The following is a 20012-nucleotide window of genomic DNA, read 5'->3' as shown; positions in this document are numbered from 1 at the left end:
ACCTCCCCAAAGGGCTTATAATCCCTACATCAATTCTTACAATCCATGATAGAGGGATCATCCAAATATCAGTTACGTTCAAAACTCAAGGCCAAATCAAGCTTATAAATCAAGGCCACCTCCACCATCCCAGCAGCCACAGAAGTCATCATTAGAATCAATCTTTAAGAGGTTGGCTCCTTACTAGGAAAAATTCCATATTCGTACTGAAGCCCACTTCCAAGAGATAAACAAGCAGATAAGCTAACTGGCTCAGACCATGGGATGCTTGGAATCACAAGGTAAACTTTCATCTCAAACCGCGGTAAACCCAAGGGAGAATGTCAGCACTATCACTCTTCGGAGTGGTACAATTGTCGCTCCACCTATCCCAGAAGATGAAGCAATCCAAAAAGAAAAGAATGTTGTTGACTCAAGATCCCAAAAGAATAAAGATGAATTACAAACGGATCCAACACCATCTCTCTATGTTGTGCCACCACATTTTCTATCAGGGTTGGTAAAAATGGATAAACAAGCTGAGGAAAAGCAAATATTAGATGTATTTTGGAAGGTAGAAATTGGTATACCTCTCCTTAAGGTTATCCGAAATGTTCCAAGATATGATTGGTTTTTAATGACCTTTGCATAACAAAGAGAAAACTTACCTAGAATGAGAAGGTAAATATGGGAGAACATGTCTTAACTATTTTCCAACGAAAGTTACCACCAAAACTGAAAGACCAAGGTATGTTCGCAATTCCCTGAAAAATTGGTAAAGTTGGGATAAAGCGAGCCATGTATGATCTTGACGCCTCTATTAATGTGATGCCTCTCTATGTTTATAATATAATTACTAATATGCCTTTGAAGGATACAAAAATATCAATTCAAATTGTTTATAGATCTGTCATCTACCAATAAGGACTCTTGGAAAATGTACTGGTAAAGGGAGTTAGAAGAATACAATGAGGAAATCAAGGAGTTGGAAAATTTATTTTTTGTTTATTCTGATTTACTTTTGATTCTTTCTAAGTCTAAAGTTTTGCCTTCTGTTTTGCAGGCACCTGAGATAGAACTGAAACAAATGCCGAAACACTTAAAGAATGTTTTTTTAGGAGAAAATGCTACTTCACCGGTTATTATTTTGGACAAGCTTTAAAGCTAAAAAATATCCGAAGAAAACATATGAGAATGCTAAATTCTACAAGGAGAAAATAAAAGAATTATATGATCGTAGAATTTGTCATAATGATGTTCTTAATTGGAAAAGTGTATGAAGTGGATGAAATATTTCTCTTAGAACCTGTAGTTTGAATTAGGTCGTCGAGCTAACGACGTTAAACAAAAGCGCTTTATGGGAGATAACCCATTTTCAATTTTGATTCTTTAATTTTTTTTTTTATCATTTTTGTATAGTAATTTATTTCGTCTAGTTTTTTCTATTTCCTTTTTATTTTCAGGAACCCAATATTTTCGATTAAGCTTAAACTAAAAAAATTGAAATTTTCATTCGAACAATGTAAAATTCAGACCCTATGAGCTATAGCAATCGCACAAAGCATGGGAAAAATCTGTTACAAAGACGTGCACACCGTTTCATTAAAGACGACACACATTAGCATCTTCTTATAGGTTGGCGCATTTTAGCCAAACCTCTAAATCACCTTTTGCCACCCATACATGCTTCCCAAGTATCTGACGTTGCACATTTCACCCTCTTCTTATCTTCCTTTCTTTCCACAGCAGGCCCTACCTTCTTAACCTTATCTTTTTTTCTTTTAATTTTAAAACCCTATTTTAATTAAAACACATACACCATACCCTATCGCTTATCCCTTATTTTAATTTTTAAAACCCAACCAATTTCACTCATTAAAACCTCATTTACTATTCTTTTTAAACCAAAAACAAAACCCCAACACTCATCTTTCCCCCCGAAAACCGTCTACCATCGTCTCCTTCTATCCCTCACCATCGGTGGCCTTATCTCCACTTTCCAATGCGTCGATCACTTCCCTCTTCAAACAGACTGACATGCTTTTACCTGGTCACTACTGTCCATAATGGTACGCACAAGGAACCAACAAAACAATGATTCTGCACCACCATCAACGGTCCTCGTTGGGCGTCACCGCCTCAACGCGCTGACTTTTTTATGCAAGCACTTTTTCATCTACAAATGGAGTACTCTTGAACATTTTTATATTGAATTTACTTTATACTAGTTTAATAATATATGCTATAATAATACATCTCATGTTAAGAATACAAGTTATGTAGTTAATAAATAACTTAGCATAAATACATCTTCACAATAGATGCACATTGTTATTTTAATATGTTAAGCGTGTTAGAATAGTCTTACAATCGTATTAAGCATGATTATCACATATACATCATGGCAGCATACCTATAATTCATTTTATTAGCTCATATGCATTCATATTAGCTCCTAGACTTTATACATTAGCTCACACATATTATGAGATGATATATTTAGCTCATGACATGAAAACATAGCTCACAATACCATAATCATGCATGACAACAAGGTATTTAGCTCATATCAACTCAATGCCATGGAATTACTTTGTTTCCTTGCACATGTAGGTACATTGGATCATGACACACATTGAGGTAGCTTGGTGGATTATTTGGACATCATAAATAGCTCACAAACAACTCACAAAGTACATGGTAGCTCATGGAACACTAAGGAAATCTCAACTCAACTGGATGAGCTCAAGGCTAGCTAAACTCAGCTAGTTGGACTATTTGAAGCTGAGTTGCCAAAAGTGATATCAATGGTAGCTGAATGTAGCTGAATGTAGCTGAATGTGCTGTTATGAAGCTTGCAAGGTCTCGGCTAGGAAGCTCGTTTACAACCAACCCCTTGCTTGCTAGCTAGCTACACACTCAAGCAAGCTTGGAGGAAGACACATGCACGCCCAAGATGGTGCATATGACCAGCCTTCATCCCATGCACAAGGCTGCACCACAAGGTTCCCTAGAACACCCATGTGCGTGCCATATGACCAGCCACCATGTGCCTTGCATGTGGTATCATTTAGGCGCCAAGATGAAAATCCATCTCACCATTCGGCCAAGCATAATTTCCTCTCCCATTTGGCGCCAACGTGAAGGGACACAAGAGCTATTCGACCAAGGGTTATTACCCTTCATTTAAACCAAACCATCATCTATTTTTTGTATTTAAATTATGACCTTATAGGGAGAAACAAGGGCTGGCCGAACCACCATGTATCTATTTGGCCATGCCTCTCCATTTCCTATAAATAGGCTATCATAATTCATTTGTAAACAGACCTTTTTGATTAATTAAAGTGAGAATTTCTCTTTACTTAAGTCCTGGTGACTTTTATCGACTTATCAAGTATTTTAAATACTTGTGGCGTCAACCCCTTCCCCTTGATACTTGTGGTTCCTATCTTCTTATAGATAGTAGGTCCAAGCCCTTAATACCACCCCTTAAAGAAGCAATATAAAGTCTGGGTCTTTTCTCTCTATAGCATTGGTTCTTCTTTGAGTCTTCTTTAAGATACTATCCTCACAACCATTCCATTGTTTCATCAACCAAACCCATAGCCAAATCAACATCCTTCCGCTACCATCTCTCAAATCATAAATAGCCTACCTATTCACCTTTACATTTACCACCCTTAACCATCTGTTTTTGAGTCATTCATTTATGCAGATTGTTTTGCTTCCTTCCTAGATCCACAATCAATTGAAGAGGTAGAATTACCTTACATCACTTTTTTTGAAGTGTCCATCGATTTTGAGCCTCTCCCGCCGCAACCTGCCACTCGTGTTGTACCATTTAGCATTCGCACCCATCGGACCAAGCACTGTTCACACTTAGTGACGGTCCGCTAAGGGAAACTGAGATCGGGTTTGATTCTCAGAGAGACAATATAATCCGAGTCGGGCTTTTCCTAAACTAAAATTGTTTTTGCGCTAACGAAGATTGTCGTAGTTGGTTCAAATAAAAGCTGGATTTACAAAGATTGGCTTTGGGAAATTCGGTTACTAAAGTGAAAAGCAAGATACAAGGGAATGAGTCTTGTAGACTGTAATCGACGTGAATCTCGAAGTGAAAATCCATTTTCGATGATCAGAAACGAATTGAGTCAAAGCAAGGCTAGAGACTGCTTTTTACCATATTTATTTTCAACTATACATTTTCTATTTTCTTTATTTTCACTTTAAATTACATTTTCTTATTTAACCTTTTTATCAAAACCCCCATTTTATTTAATGCATATCGCCTGGTCAAAGCAATTCAAACCGAAATTTGGGAATTTTCTAAGTCTCTATGGATCGACACTTACTTCTCTTTAGTACATATTTCTTTCTTATTTATTAATTGAGAAGAAGAAATTTATTTTGACATCAAAACGACAGTTGTCACGCATAATTCATCACCTGTGCTGATCCACAAGCATGCCCGATTGCCCTTGTTTGTGAGATTTCATCTATGGTGTCCAGATCTTGGATGGTCGACTTCGTTTTAATCTGTCGTGCAGCAAACTTTGTCGCTGACGCTTTAGCAAAAATGACTCTTAACAATGAGGGCTCTTTGAATACCTTCCAGCTTCCCCCGCAACACTTGATCTCTTACATAGAGACTGTAATGGTCCCGAATATATAAGGAACTAGCCTCCTTGTAATTGGTCTTTGGCCTCCTTCCTAATAAAAAAAATCATTTATATAGGAAACAAAATATTTTAAATTCTATATTTAATTTAAAACAATTTCAATTAGATTTCAATTGGAAATAAAGTTAAAAATATCATTATATGATAAATTATCTAAGATAGACATATCAAGTCAAATATTAATTTTGAAATACTTATTTATACTATTTAAATTTAAGCTTATCTAAAAAAATAAATAGGCTTATCTAGAAAAAATTTTGTGGACCCTTCGGATTGTTAAAAATATTAAAAATTATGTTAGGTCTGCGTCACATATTTTAAAAGATGTTAAATATTTTAAAACATAAAAATTATTTTATAATAAATAAAGTAATTAAAATAATATTGCTTTTGAAAAATTCAAAAAATTATATAAATATTATTAAAAATATTAAAAAATATATATTTTTTAAAAAATCTGAAAAATTGCATAATTATTTTAAAACATAATAACATTAAAATTTTATCAAAAATAATATATTATTTATTTTTTTTAAAAATATAATTTTCCTTAAAAATTGATAAATAGACATATCTAAATAATGTTATATGATAGTGATAATTTATTAAAAACTTATTTTTAAAATTTTAGGAACGGTCAAATTTATAAAATTTATGATACTTTTAAATGTTCTAGGGCGACTATCCCACCTATTCTCTCGGTCTACTTGCATAGAAGATAAAAGTATCCCTTTCTTGAGATAAGTATAAGTAAATTATTTCATGGAGATGGTACAGAAAATATTGCATGAGGGGAAAAAAAGTTTACTTTTAGCTGTAACAGGTTATTCATCCTCATCAACGTGAGCTATGCATCAAATGAAAGCTAAGTTATGAAATCTAAATCAGCGGATCAATTACTTTTACAGAGAATTCTCCCTCGTTCTTCAATCCCATCTTTCGGACCAAGTTGAACAAATCTACCCGAGTATATGATCCGGACCATGAGCCACAACAGACTGATACATTTAAATTGCAGAAGATTAGTTCACAAAACTCCGTGTGCTCGGTTCGGATCGGCGCCACCTTGTTAGCACAGAAAGTAGAGCTAGACCACTTCAATGGAGACACTTAATTAGCTAAACCTTTCCGTCCGATGAAGGCATGGTTACATCGGTTTTAACCGTTTTCGGAGTCGATGTTTTTACGGAATTCGTACCTTTAGAGGGAGACGAGGACGGAGTCGGGAGCTTCTTGGGAAGCATTTGTTCCCAATAGTGTTTAGGCAACCTTGAGGATTCCGAGAGAACAATGAAAGCAAGAAGAGTGAAGAGCAAGCAGTACTTGTGCCTCCAAGAAACTAACATGTTTGATTGTTGTTATTGATGATGATGAGGAGGAGAGTGCATGGCTTGAGCTCCCCTTAATGGCTATAGAAGGTTTGTTGCAGCAGACATGTTGAGTAATCTAAGGGAACTGCCAACTTGTGTGTAAGAGAAAAAACATGTCAATGGCAGACAATGGGGGAATTATATAATACTAAAACTTTTAAGCAAGCTCATGTTTGTTGCTCTCACTGTGTTGATGGGAAGTCGAAACTTGGAGTGCCGAATGAGGGGATTTTATATAATATTGATATGGGACCAGACAATTAGCTGGGGGTTTTGATTTGTTTTTATATATGTTTGTAACAAATCTTTGTTGTCAGAGCTGCTCTTAGTGCTGTAATCGGTGAAGCCACTTTGGCAATAAAATAGTACCAAAACTAAAGCACAATTAAGCAAATATATATATATATGGGATAATACCCTATTACACAATGCAAAACTTTTTTAGTTTTACATAGATTTAGGACTATTGAATGAGTGAAAATAGATGATTGAGATTAATAGTACGAAAAACTAAAAAAGTTTTTCATCGTGTAAGTGGATCCTAACGTTTAGTAATGGTTTAATTTTAATTACACGCCGTTAAAAAATTAACAGTAATACGGACGTGTCACCGTAAGATAATATCATATCATCGTTGAAAAAATAAAAAATGTCATATCAGTAGTTCTATTACTTTTTACCAAAATAAAATTAAAAGATAATGTTAGGTATGATTTTTTTAAATAGTTAGATAACCAAATTAAAACAAAAGTGATAGTTCGGATACTAATGTGTAGTTTACCCTTAATTGATATCATACATGTTATAGCATGCACGATGCCCTTCATTTTGCCATGCGTGCACATAAGGACCAAAATTTATACCAGAGGTTTATGTCGGACTGTGTCCGGTTCTTATTTTATATAATCTTAATACAATTCTTAAATGGTTAATATTAAATCATTTTCTCACATGGATGCATATTTTCATATAAATTTGACCCATAAAAGAACGGCGAAATACTAAAAGAATATCACTAAAGTATAATTGAATATTATTTTTTATTTTTTTTATTTTTTTCAAACATTTTAATCTTAAAATTTTATTTTAGAACAAAAATACTCCTAATATTTAATTACGTATTCACTTTAGCACTTATTCTTTTGTGAAACATTTTTATCTTCTAACATTTTATTTTAGGACAAAAAAACTTATATATTGAAGCGTTGACTATTTGTCAACTAACAATTTTTATCTACATAAGAATTTATTTATCTTAAAATGATACATTAGAAGTAAAAAAAACTTTAAAAAATAAATATTAAAATAACTATTTAATTAAACATTAGAGATATATTTTCATCGTTATGTTGAAAAGGAAATCGAAAAGAATATGCCTAGAAAGTCCTCTAAGACTATATATTAATCTTACGATCCCTACCTAAACCATAGCGTTATAATTCTCAATCATGCAAACATGAGGAGAGTGCCTTTTTTTTTCATTATTTTGTTTTTTATAAAATAAATTAGACTCTTTTGTATGCTTCTTTACCAACACTAAAAAAGTTTTACAATAAAAGGCTTAATATATGAAATGATCCCTATGCTATGCTTTAATTCACACATTGTTTTTTTAGTTAAATGTGATCCTCCAAAGTTTTTTTCCCCTCTAGGTTCCAATGCTTTTTATGTGTAAAATAAAAAAAAAAGTAATTTTATTAAGTTAAAATAAAAACCTGTACTAATGTGTCAATAAAATTTGGATAAATTTATGTTTTCACTTGATCAATTATATTTTTTTAACTCTTTTTCTTTCATTAACCTTTTAATTTTATAACATAAATTACGATATTATTATAAAATTAATATATTTTAATTAATATAATAGGTTCTGTTAATATAGTAGTTTATAAGTTATAGGAATCGGTTAAGAAAGGTACGACCTTTGTTGTTGTTTATTTTATTATTATTATCATTATTATTATTATTATTATTATTAGTATTATTATTATTTGTAGTTTGGTAGATGAGAGCTGCCGCAACAGAACGTTGTTAGGAACGAATGGAAGAATTTATATTAAGGTGTGCGAACTTAATAAATTATATTAAAAAATTTAGAAGTACAAAGTTATAAATTTTTAGGAGGCACAAAATTAGACAATCAATAAAAAATATATAAAAAACATAAAATATAAGGAAATTTAAAATTTCTAGAGAGTGTGTTTCCTCGTCCATCCCTGAATGTTTCCATTTTATGGATTTGGACAAGAGAATCCAAGATAGGTGAATAATTTTTTGCTTAGGTAGGGAAAAAATGAGAGAAAATCTAAAACATAATTTATTAATATAATTTAAAATTTGATATAAATCTGTTGTAACTGAAAATTTTATTAAAAATGTAATTTTTTAGGTTGGACATAGTAATATTTTAGGTTAAAATTGAAAATATTACATTCTTAATAGTATTTTAGTCATAACCGAAATTATTACAAATTGTATAATTTTTTAGATTATAAACCCTAAATTCATCATAATATAATTTTTTTTCAGTTACAACAAAAAATGTTATAAATTATACTCCCTCGATCCATTAAATTTGTATCTTATTAACTTTTTTATTCAAATTTTTTAACTTTGATCAACTATTATTTAAATTTTATTATTGATAAAAATATGGAAAAAAATATATTTTAAAGACCTTCCATCGAGTAGTTTTTAAACTTAGTTTTTTATAAATTTTAATTGTTTAATTTTTTAAAAATAAAATTGATCAATGTTTAAAATTTTAACTTTTAAAAAGTCAATAAAATACAATTTTAGCGAGACAGAGAAAATATAACTTTTAGATTAAATAATATAAAACTTAGGTTGATAATTGTTTAAAATGTACTTTAAATTAAGCTATCTCACAATCGAACCACCCGAAAACCTCTATACTATGGGATAATATCAATGAAGCCCCTCAATATTTATATTTATTTTAATTTTCTCCTTTTTCATATTTTTTTTAGTTTTCGCTTTTATTTTTATTTCCATTTCAATTTAATTCCATCTTTACTTTTAGCATTTTTCATTTTTTTAAGATGAGTTTTTTATACTATAAAATTAAATTAGAAGAGCCTAGTTACAAAATTTTATCTTTTTTTATACACATGAAAAAATCAGAAAACTAATATCTTAGATCACCCGCTCCATTCTTATCTGCTCTTAACGGTTCCTGCAAGTTAGTTGGAGGCGTCTGCAATATAGACAATTCATTATCTTGTCATAAAGCCAGGTTTGCCAATTCATCAGCACATTTATTTCCTTCGCGCCAAACATGTCGTACTTCTACCACCCATCCTTCTTTAACCGCGGAAACATTCATCTTCTTGCCCTTGAAGAGGTCCAGAACCCACTTAGCATCCATCTCTAAAATCACATTCCTTAGGCCAAGACTTTTTGCTAATATCAGACCCTGTCGAGCCCCCCAAATTTCAGCGATCAAGCTGTTCACTCTTCCTAGTCGTAGTGTGAACCCAACTTTCCAGTCCCTATTGCTGTCTCGGATCAGTCCTCCTACAGCAGCCAAACCTGAACTCAATTTATAAACACCATCAGTATTTAAAATCCATCCTCCCTCAGGCGGTTTTCTCCAATAAACCCTATACGGATCGTTTATTATCTTTCTTTGGGAGGTTGTCAAGGCTTTCTCTATATCTCTAGCAAACTGTTTCGCATGCTTAACTACTTCAAACGGATCTATTCTCGCGTCTTTGAAAATTCTATCGTTTCTGCTCTTCCACATACCCCAAATAGCAGCCAAGAATAAGGGACCCCATTCTAAATCCTCTATTTCGGGTTTCTTTGAGAGACAATTCGTTTTTAACCAACATTTGAAGTCCATCAAGCCGAATTGTCTATCCTGATCCCATGCTTTTAGATCTTCCCAAACGATTCTTGCTATGGGACACGATCGAAGAATATGATTTATCGACTCAACTTCGCTTCTGCAAACTTTGCAGTTTATGTCTTGAGTCATGTTCTTCTTGACTCTAACTTCATTAGTATTCAGCTTGTCAAAGTAAGATAACCAAGTGAAAAAACGGATTCTCTCGCTAGTCTTAGTACTTCAAATCCACTTAAGATTTTCCCCCTGTTGAACCTCCATCTCCATGTTAGTAATGGCTTGGTATGCTGAGTTTACAAAATTTTATCTTTGAATGCAAGTATTAACATCTATACTAATAAAATCAGTAAAAAAAAAAGACATTTGTAAATTAAATTGTAAAATAAGTGGATTTTTTTATTAACCGTAAAGTGTGATTAATTAATATGAATAAGTTGTGAAATGTAATTTATTAATATAAATTAATTGTAAAATTTAGCAGACATGTGTTTATAAACACCTATTTTAAAGATGAAATTTAGTTTGAATTTTACTTTCTCTTACTTAAAAAATCTTACATTTTTATTTTATACAAAATATTGTTTTGTAAAATTTTAATATCAATATTAAAAAATTTTGTTGAAAACCCTATAATTTTATAACAAAATCGTACTAACCTTCATATTATTATTTTAAAACAAATTTTCATGATTTCCATAAATCAAACTTAAATCTAAAAATTATTTAGCTTTTATAATAATCAAATTACTTCAGTGATTAAAGAAATAACTGTTATTTTTAAAAGTTTTAGATTCAAACATTAATAATCACAACAAAGATAATTGAACGTTCATTATAAAATGATTGAATATATATATATATATAACAATACTACTTTGATATCACTTTATTTTAAAAAAATCCACGAGATTTGGTTGGCTATGGAGGATTGAATGATTGGACTGAATCAAAGCCACGTCATGACATTATCCAATAGTTATCAAAACTTCAAAGCCATACTGATGACATGGCGCAATATTCCGACTCCATAGCCAATCACAATCCCATCAAGCAATATATTTGGAAAAAAAAATAAAACAAATATGTGGATGAAAAAAGGCGATTGACAAAGATTTTTGACTAGTGGTGTTTTATACACATGAACCCAAAGCACCAAATTCTCTTGAACATCAATTCTCCACATGCACCCCATCAATCCTTTCACTCTGAACAAGAAAAAGAAAAAAGCTATCAGAGAAGACAATGGTGGGGTTTGAAGGATGAAGAAGAGAAAGTGTAGGTTATGCTTGTTCCATGGCCATCCATTCTGCTTACCATGCTTCAATCTCACCTTCAGTACCATTGAAAGCCTTTTGGTGCCAAGACCATAAAGTTGAAGCCTTTTCGAGTTCAGTTCTCTTCCATTACCAACACTGCTAGAGCCTCCTACAATTCCCTTGTCTCTGAGGTATTCTTTTTTCCTCTCTTCATCTGCAAACCCTTGTGAAAATGGCATTTTTTTGTTGTTTTAAAGTTTGCATAGATTTTTGTAACATTTGTTCTATCATTTTGGGTTGCTGGGACTTTGCTTGGACTGTTTAGTATGGGTTAGATGTTAACAATATCCTTTGATCTCTGCTCAGTTACTCGGTATAGGCATCCTTGTGACTTATAGATTATGCTTACTCTGCTGCAATTACTATTAAAGGTTCCTTGTTTCCAAACTGGATAGCAATGTTGACATTCTTAGTTTCCAGGCTGTAAGGCTTTTAGTTCCTCCGGCAATTTTCGAAGCTTCGAACCTCAATGTCGTCTTCATGGGAAAGGGGCTCAAAAATTGTTCTGCAATAATCCCAAGAACCTACATCCTCTCCCACTGTGACTTCACTGCTAACTTAACATTGACCATCTCGAATGTCATCAACCTCGACCAGGTTCGAATTCGATCAGGTTTCTATCTCGGTATGCAGTTGCCATTTAATGATGCTTTCATACATTGCATGTTTTCAATGGCAGTTGAAAGGATGGTATAACAATGATGATGTGGTTGCTGAGTGGAAGAAAGTGAAAGAAACCATGTTCCTGAACGTGCATTGTTTCGTTAGCGGTCTAAATCTCTCTTGACCTTGCTGCTGAGTTTAGATACCACATTTTCTCCAAGGAGTTACCTTTGGTAAGTTTTCCTCCTTAAAATGATTCGGATTTCAGAACTCAGCTTCGATGTTTTTGACTTTGACGTCGTGTATTCGCCATCTAAATATGGACTTAACTCCATCTTGCCATTCTAATAGTGATATATGGTTATGCTTGCGGATCTTTTGCTGCAGGTACTTAAAGCTGTGCTTCACGGAGATTCAGCCCTTTTCGTCGAACACCCCGAGCTAATGGATGCTTTTGTTTGTGTTTACTTCCATTCTAGTTTGCCCAAGTACAATCGAATGGAATGTTGGGGATCTCTTAAGGATGCTGCAGAGGTAAAACATCAAACCTTTATTTAAATGGCTTCATAATTTATCTAAGATCAAAAGCTGTTTATCTGTCTCTCAAATTTACCAATGCCAGTTTTCAGATTTGAATGACTTTGTTCATGCAGTCACCCTTAAGAGGTGGAATTCAGTAAGTTTCGAGTTTAAATCAACATTTGTTACTCCTTCCAATGTCCTGCTTCTTTTGTTCATCAGGGAAAACCGGGAGATCGCGTTCAAGGTATGTTAACTGCAGATAAGAAAAGCTCATCTTCACCAGCAAAATGGGGAAGAAATCCAAAATCCATCTTTCATGCATTGTTTTCCTTTCTTCTCTGATTTGTTCACCGGTCGACAGGCTTGTTTCTTCGCAACCGTATAGCTGCAACAGAAACCAGCCAAAGACAAGACAAGTGGATAAACATACAATAAAGAAAAAAAAGGGTTGAATTTCAAGACTCAAAAAGCCAAGAGCAATCCATTCCATGAAAGAAGGGTTTTGTTTTCTTCTGATTCTTTGCTGTGATTGATGCATTTGCTGAAACATGCACAATTCTTTTGCAACTGAGGCCATTTGTTCATTCATTAACTAATGGCTATTTTTTTTTTTTGTTGCCTTGTAAATCAACACTGAAGTGTTATTACTCTGGTATTGAAAGCTTTTAAGATCTGGTTTATTTGCCGTTCAGTAAATGGACAAGGTATACATTCATATCGTAGACATATTTCATAATAGTTGACGGTGCTTCTTTTAGCTGAAAGAGTTCCATATCTGAGCTTGTGTGCAACACGGAATCGTACACAAATGAGATGAGTGTACTTCATTGTTTGTTTTCCAATTTATATAATGATAAATTTTACTCGTATATAAAAGGTTGGATTAAAAATATGTATCTTTGTATATGTAGATTCAATCAAAGAGAAAGAAAAGTAGGTTAAATTGACTGCATCACAAAGTATAAGCATAAATACAATTAAAAAGAATGTAGTGGTAACAATCGAGTTGTTCAAGTAGCAAGCAATTTGATATCATTTAAGCAGGTTTTGAGTTTGAGACCTTTTGTATGCAGAAAATCTTCGCTAGGAGACTCATCCGCCTATATTAGATGTAACACGGGTCGGTTCAAATTAGTGAGGGCAAAATTGTAAAGATAATGTTCTAAATGACTTTTAAATTCAAAAGATATGAAGCTTAAGTTTAGGAAGTTTGACATAATTCATTGAACTTGCTCAACTTTTGAAATATCCTAAAGGGCATGACTTGGAGAATATGGTACAATACTATTAAAAAGTTAAATTACTTATTACTTGTTACACATCTTATGGGATGATTACAAAGTAATATTTATTCGAAAGACTCTTAATCATTTGATAATGAATACTCCTAAAAGGGTAGTGTTCGAACTCAGGACCTTTAAAAATAACAATCATACATTTAGTCACTAAGATCACTTGATTCGTGCCACTATAATCTCTTTAAATGTTCATCCGTTTAAGAATAACTTGAATCTGCATGCCTTGAACCAAGTATTTGAATCATAATAGGGATTGAGATTGATAAAAGAAAAAAAAAACCATAATCTTTTCAAAGTTTAATATATGAAGAAGGTTTGCCTCAGCATGTTCTATTCGATACGAGTAGGAGAAGCGGCATGCTTAAAAAAATAGAGAAATCAGAACCAAGTCAAGATGATACGGATCAACCCCTTCTTGCGCCAAAGATCTTACCATTTCCGAAGGAACTGGAGTTACATCTCTTTTCTAGTTCCATTCAAGAGTTCTTATGTGTTTTCACGACCCTTTAAGACCCTAAAATTTTGACAAATTCCTTTTCTTTTCTTAAGAACACATACAAGGTTCGTCACTACAAACAAGATAATGGTAACCCACCAAAACTGGGCGCAAAGAATCAACCAGACTGACCTAGTGGATAAATCAAGAATACAGAAACAAAAACAGCAATTGGACCAGAGAATGCGATTGCATTATAAGGTGTCAATTGAATAGATCGCACAAATTCAAATTGACTTAACACAAAACCTATTAGTCCGAAAGCGCCGTGGCCCGTGGAGAGCAACAAATATCCACAGACTTATGATGTCTGCCGTTACTAATATTCTACTTGACAGGGATTAATTAACTTTATTCTCACATAAGTTTATAAACTTAGGTGTGAAATATTTTAACATACATACAACATTTTTAATTAATACGCGTTAAGCCAGCTAATTTTTAATGATATAAATTAGGATAAAGTACACAAATGGTCACCTGATTATTCATATGTTCCAAATTCATCATTTACTGTTAAAAAAATTGACGATCGTCTGAACTGGTCATTAACTTGTTGATTAGGATATGATAAAATCATATTTTAATAATTTTTCCTGGCACCGTCGTTGCTTTCAAGCACTAGCTCGAAGGGATAATGTTTCAAGCACTGACTCAATGATATAATGTAAATGAAGACTCGATCCACAAAATACAACTCAAATGATTCCAGGATCAAATTTTATCATATATAGGTCAACATATTAACATCCAGTTCAGACGAAGACCAATTTTTCAATAGAAAAGGACGAGTTTGGAATATATGAATAGTCGGATGACCATTTTATAACTTTTAATAGTCAGGAGACTCAACAAAATAACGCCCTATAATCGATGGATCATTTTATAACTTTTAATAGTTGGGGAACACAAAAAAGCAACATCCTATAGTCGGAGGACAATTTGTCTACTTTACCCTATAATTTATTTGGTTGAAAAGGATGTGATGGCATTTAGCTAAGAAGGTTCCTCCAATAAAGAAATCATCTAGTATTCATTGATCAAACTCTCTATTTAAATATAATTACAACTAATTATAGTGTATATATAAGCAAAGAAAGAAGACCTCATTAAGATCAAGTGTTGTTAGTGTATAGATATATTAGTGAAAGGCGTGCAAAGCAGGTCAGCGGTAAAGATGGAGAAGAAATGCAGTGCTCCGCCGCCGGTGAGAGGGAACGTAAAACGTCGAATCTTTAATGGTTTATTCTTACTTCTTAAAGTTTCAGTTGGAAAGATCAATCGTTTTCTCTTTAACCCTACATGACAATGTTAGCTTTCATTTTGTTTAGTTATTATTCCGATTCTCAAGACTTCGTCCTGTACTGAGTAGACGTTAGCTTGCATTTCGTGAAACGGGAGAAGCATTAAAGATTGCATTATATGTACATTTTGATATTCGTGCATGTTCTTATCATATAATACAGATTAAGCATGCCGTCCACTTTATGATGGTTTCTTTTTTTTTTCTATCCTTTATATATATGTTTTAGTATACATATTCTGAGTTTATAGCTATCATAGAAATAACGTTTTTTTTCTTCTTATTTTAATTTGAAACCTTTTTTATACGTTTGGATGGTTATAAGATAATATATGTTCATAATAATCTTAGTCAATTGATAATTAATGCACATACACTCTGCAGGTAGAGTTCCTCGAACTTGAAACCTCTAAATTTAACAACACTCTATTTCATCACTAAAATAATTCAACGAGTTCTTAAACCACCAACAAATACCACTATCCTCTATCAATGATGTGTAAAGAGGGTATTAAACGTTTAGGATCATAATAAAAAAACCTTATCTAAATACATGAATCAAACTACATTAGTACCTAAATGGATGATTGTTATCTCTAAAGATTTCATATTCAAGCATAAGAGATTTTAATGGCTTTTGAGCTTTCATTGTCAAATGATTAAGAATTTTTTAGAACATATATTATATTGTAATCCCCTTAAATTAATTAAAAAACACTTATCTAAATATTTTAGATATTGAAGTTATTGTTAGTGGACTTAAATATTTTAGTTTAAATACTCCTTTAAGTCCCTCTCAATTTTGAACTCAAAAAATTATTTTTTCTCAAAATATTCTTTATATAATTTTTTACATAAAGTTTTTAAACACTTATCTAAATACAAAATTAATTCATATTCTAACCCGAAACTATGTTGTCTTCGGTTACAATAATATTACAAATACAAGCTAAAACATAAAAAATATTTGATTGAAAAAAAACACATTTAATTTTCTTAAAAATTATAGATTTAGAGCAAGAATAAGGGCCTAATTGAAAAAATATTATAAATTTATATATATTTTAGTTTCTATTTTATTTAAAAATTATTCAATTAAAGTTGGAAATATGTCATGTATTTACAGAAAAGGTAAATACTATCATAAACAGTTCTTATTTACTCACTTTCAAAATGCACATTGAACAATTTACTCTAATTTTTTCAAGAGGGGTCAAATTGCTCAATTTTAAATTGGTGGGGTCTTAAAGGGTGTTTAAACCAGAATATTTCAAACTAACTGTAATTTTAAAATTTTATACGAAATATTTACTTTTCAAATATTCAAAGACTAAAATATCTCTTTTATAATAGAGGAAATGAATCTTTAGTTATAATAAAAGGATTATAAATTTATAGTAAAAATTTTAAAATAAACTTTTAAATATAATATAGCAACTTATAATAGAGTAAATTAACTTTATTCTAAGATAATTTATAAATATTTAGTTATCACAGACATTTTTAATTAATGCCACCTAATTAATTAAGAACACGGCTGGATGGTTATTTTCATTACAAGCGCCAAATAAATGACATAACCAAGATTTTGCTGCCGGCTTGGGTGTCCATATCCCTAGAGTAGTTAATTACTTGATAAAAATATATATTTATTTAAAAATAAAAATATCAATATGTTTAAGGGTAAACTACATCAAATATCACTGAACTTTATGATTTATACCAATTTCATCACTGAACTTTAAAGTGTTTCAATTTTAGCACAGAACATTGGTTTTTACTTCAATATAAGCATTGGATCTTTATATCATTAACGACAATATGACATGGTTACTTTCTTTCATGTAAACCTAGTTTGTGTACTGATTTTTTTGATAAACTTTAAAACACTTCATTTAGAGGCATTAAACTTGAGTTTGCGAATAATTTTAGTCAATGTAAACAATTGTCAACTCTTATGATTTGTCTTTGTCGGTCAATTGTCGCTTATCATTGGCTATTATTCGTGATAATATTGGTATTAAAACATTCGTCTTTTATTCCTCTTTCTATTTCTCGGATTGACTTTACATGTATGTTGTTTGACTTTTTGAAAGAATGCTTCTCACCGTTCATATTTTTTACAAACCCCTCAAAACTAAGAAAGTCCCCAAACCCCCAAAATTATGAAATTTTTGTGTTTAATTTCATATTTTTTAAAAAGGTTTTGAGAAAATCTAAACTAACAAAGTGGTAGAGGACGATGATACAAGTTCATCAATATTTAAGGTAATCATAAAAGATGTCGAAGAATGACAATTTTCGACGAGGGCTAAAATGGGTGTAAAAACTCTAACTTTGATGAAGAACAATATGAGACGAAATAAAAATAATATTTTTTTACTTTCACATTAACACATGTCAACACCAAACTTCCATGTCATTCAACTGCTAATGGGTTAACAACTCAATGCATATATTATAGCCAAAACCAAGGTTCAATGTTGAAATTAAAATATTTTAAATTTCAATGATAACATCAATATAAACCCCAAAGTTAAGTGACATTCGAAGTTTTTACCTCATTTGTAATAGGAATTTGATTCCTCCTATAAGGTATATTTCATAACAAAAAATATATATATACTTATGGAATGGAAAATATAAATAATAAATAATAAATAATAAATAATGAGATTCGATTGCATTTGATTAACTAATATTGAGTGTAATAATTAAAATGCATTATATTTCTAAGAAGAGAATTCAAATTTGAAGTTAACGTTATTAAGATATACATTATAAAATTGATATGGAAGATACAATAAAATATTATATGGAGTGGAGTTTAAGTGTTTGTATCCCCGTATTTATCTATGCATATAATTAGTGGGATTCATAAATGTAAAATTAGATATATAAAATTGGAAAATTCTACAACGTTAGACGAGTATAACTGAGCAGCGAACACCATCACCTAATTATTGTCCCTTTTCATTTTAATCACAATCTTTGAAATTTTGTCAATCATGTCATCCAACTATTTAGAATTATTTTATTAACTGTCACATCAGTACTTTCGTTAAATGTTAAGGGCATGTGGCTTGATTGAATGCATTTAAATAGTTGGATGACTTGATTAACAAAAATTAAAAAGTCGCGGTCAAAATGAAAAGAGGCAATAGTTAGTTGGACAATAGTATAATCTACCAAAAATTATGGAAAATAATGTAATTAATATTTTATTTTAAATAATTTACCTTCTAATTTTTAATTAATTTATAATTATACGTTGATTCTATTAGAAAATTTAAAATTTTAAAATTAAAACAATGCTTATCGTTAGTGATGCTCGTTGAGCGTTACTGGTGCTCGTTAAGCGTTAGTGGTGCTTAGCAGTGCTCTTCGAATGTGACAGACTCATCAAATAAAATTTTAATATTATTTTCTTGAATATGAAACTTCTCCCAACCATATGGATATCGAGGCGATCAACAAAGCCACCCTAGAAACTTCGCATGGCCCAACATCCTATCGTGATACTCTACTCAAAGATAATCCCATGGATCCTTCGATTGATGAAGAAATAATGGATGAGGAAGATGTCGAAGTCTTTGAAGACGATGTCGTTCGTGGTGTCGTCGATGGTTTAATATCCATTGATTTCTCCAACCCGAGTCCAAGCCATGGCCAATAAGAGTTTCGATCAGACTGTGGTGGTGAAGCTACTTGGGAGGCGTATTGGCTACACAACCCTTAAGAATAAACTTTATGATATATGGAAACCATCTCAACCCTTTCGCCTCATGGACATAGAGAACGATTACTTCCTTGTTTCGTTGCGAACGCGATTAAATTTCTTGACAGCCCTCTCCGATGGTCCATGGACAATCTTCAGACATTATTTGACTGTTGAACCGTGGTCACCTGACTTTTCCTCTTCACAGCTATTTCCTCATCGAATTGTGGCATGGATCCGGCTCCCGGGATTACCGGTAACTCTTTATAAATGTAGTCTCATCACTGAAATTGGCGAATGCATTGGGAAGGTTGTTAAAATCTACTACCAAACAGAAACGGGGCGTCGAGGACGCTTTGCGCAAATGGCGGTGAGCGTGGATCTGGGAAAACCACTAACCTCGAAGCTCTTAATTAATGGTCGTGTACAAATCATTGAATATGAATCATTGCCTACCATTTGTTTCTCTTGTGGCCGATACAGACATGTTAAAGACATTTGCCCTGAAAACACAGTTGAAGATCAACAAGAATCTGCTGCTCCAAAAGAACAAGTTACTGAGGCACAATTTCTGAATGCCAACAAAAAATCCAAACCCTTCGGACCGTGGATGGTCGTTGAAAGAAGGCAAAGGAAAAACTTTTAAAAACCTCCTACGGATAGCGAGCGAAATATGGAGACTAATAGCTCGAGATTCAATCCTCTATATGAATCCACCGATGATGCAAATGCTACTGCCTTTGAACAGCCAAACCAATCTTCAAAATCCAACCAGACTACTCATTCTCCTTCTCCGGCACCTCAAGCACAGTCGAGTAAAGCACGCTCCAGCGATCATCATGCTGCAAAGAGCAAGA

General features: G+C 32.3%; 1 protein-coding gene and 1 pseudogene across 1 annotated transcript; both read left to right on the top strand.

Annotated features, from left to right (window-relative positions):
• Positions 1-10986: 10986 nt before the first annotated feature.
• On the top strand, positions 10987-12987 carry LOC120207132 (annotated as a pseudogene).
• A 6115-nt stretch (positions 12988-19102) lies between these two features.
• LOC120206244 lies at positions 19103-19801 on the top strand. The gene has a single exon (XM_039205957.1). It carries the CDS (start codon positions 19103-19105, stop codon positions 19799-19801), a length of 699 nt encoding a protein of 232 aa, XP_039061888.1.
• The last annotated feature ends 211 nt before the right edge of the window (positions 19802-20012 follow it).

Source organism: Hibiscus syriacus, unplaced genomic scaffold (genome assembly GCF_006381635.1).
Source record: "Hibiscus syriacus cultivar Baekdansim isolate YM2019G1 unplaced genomic scaffold, ASM638163v2 tig00000477_pilon, whole genome shotgun sequence".
NCBI classification, from domain to species: domain Eukaryota; kingdom Viridiplantae; phylum Streptophyta; class Magnoliopsida; order Malvales; family Malvaceae; genus Hibiscus; species Hibiscus syriacus.
This window is presented reverse-complemented; position numbering and strand designations above follow the sequence as displayed.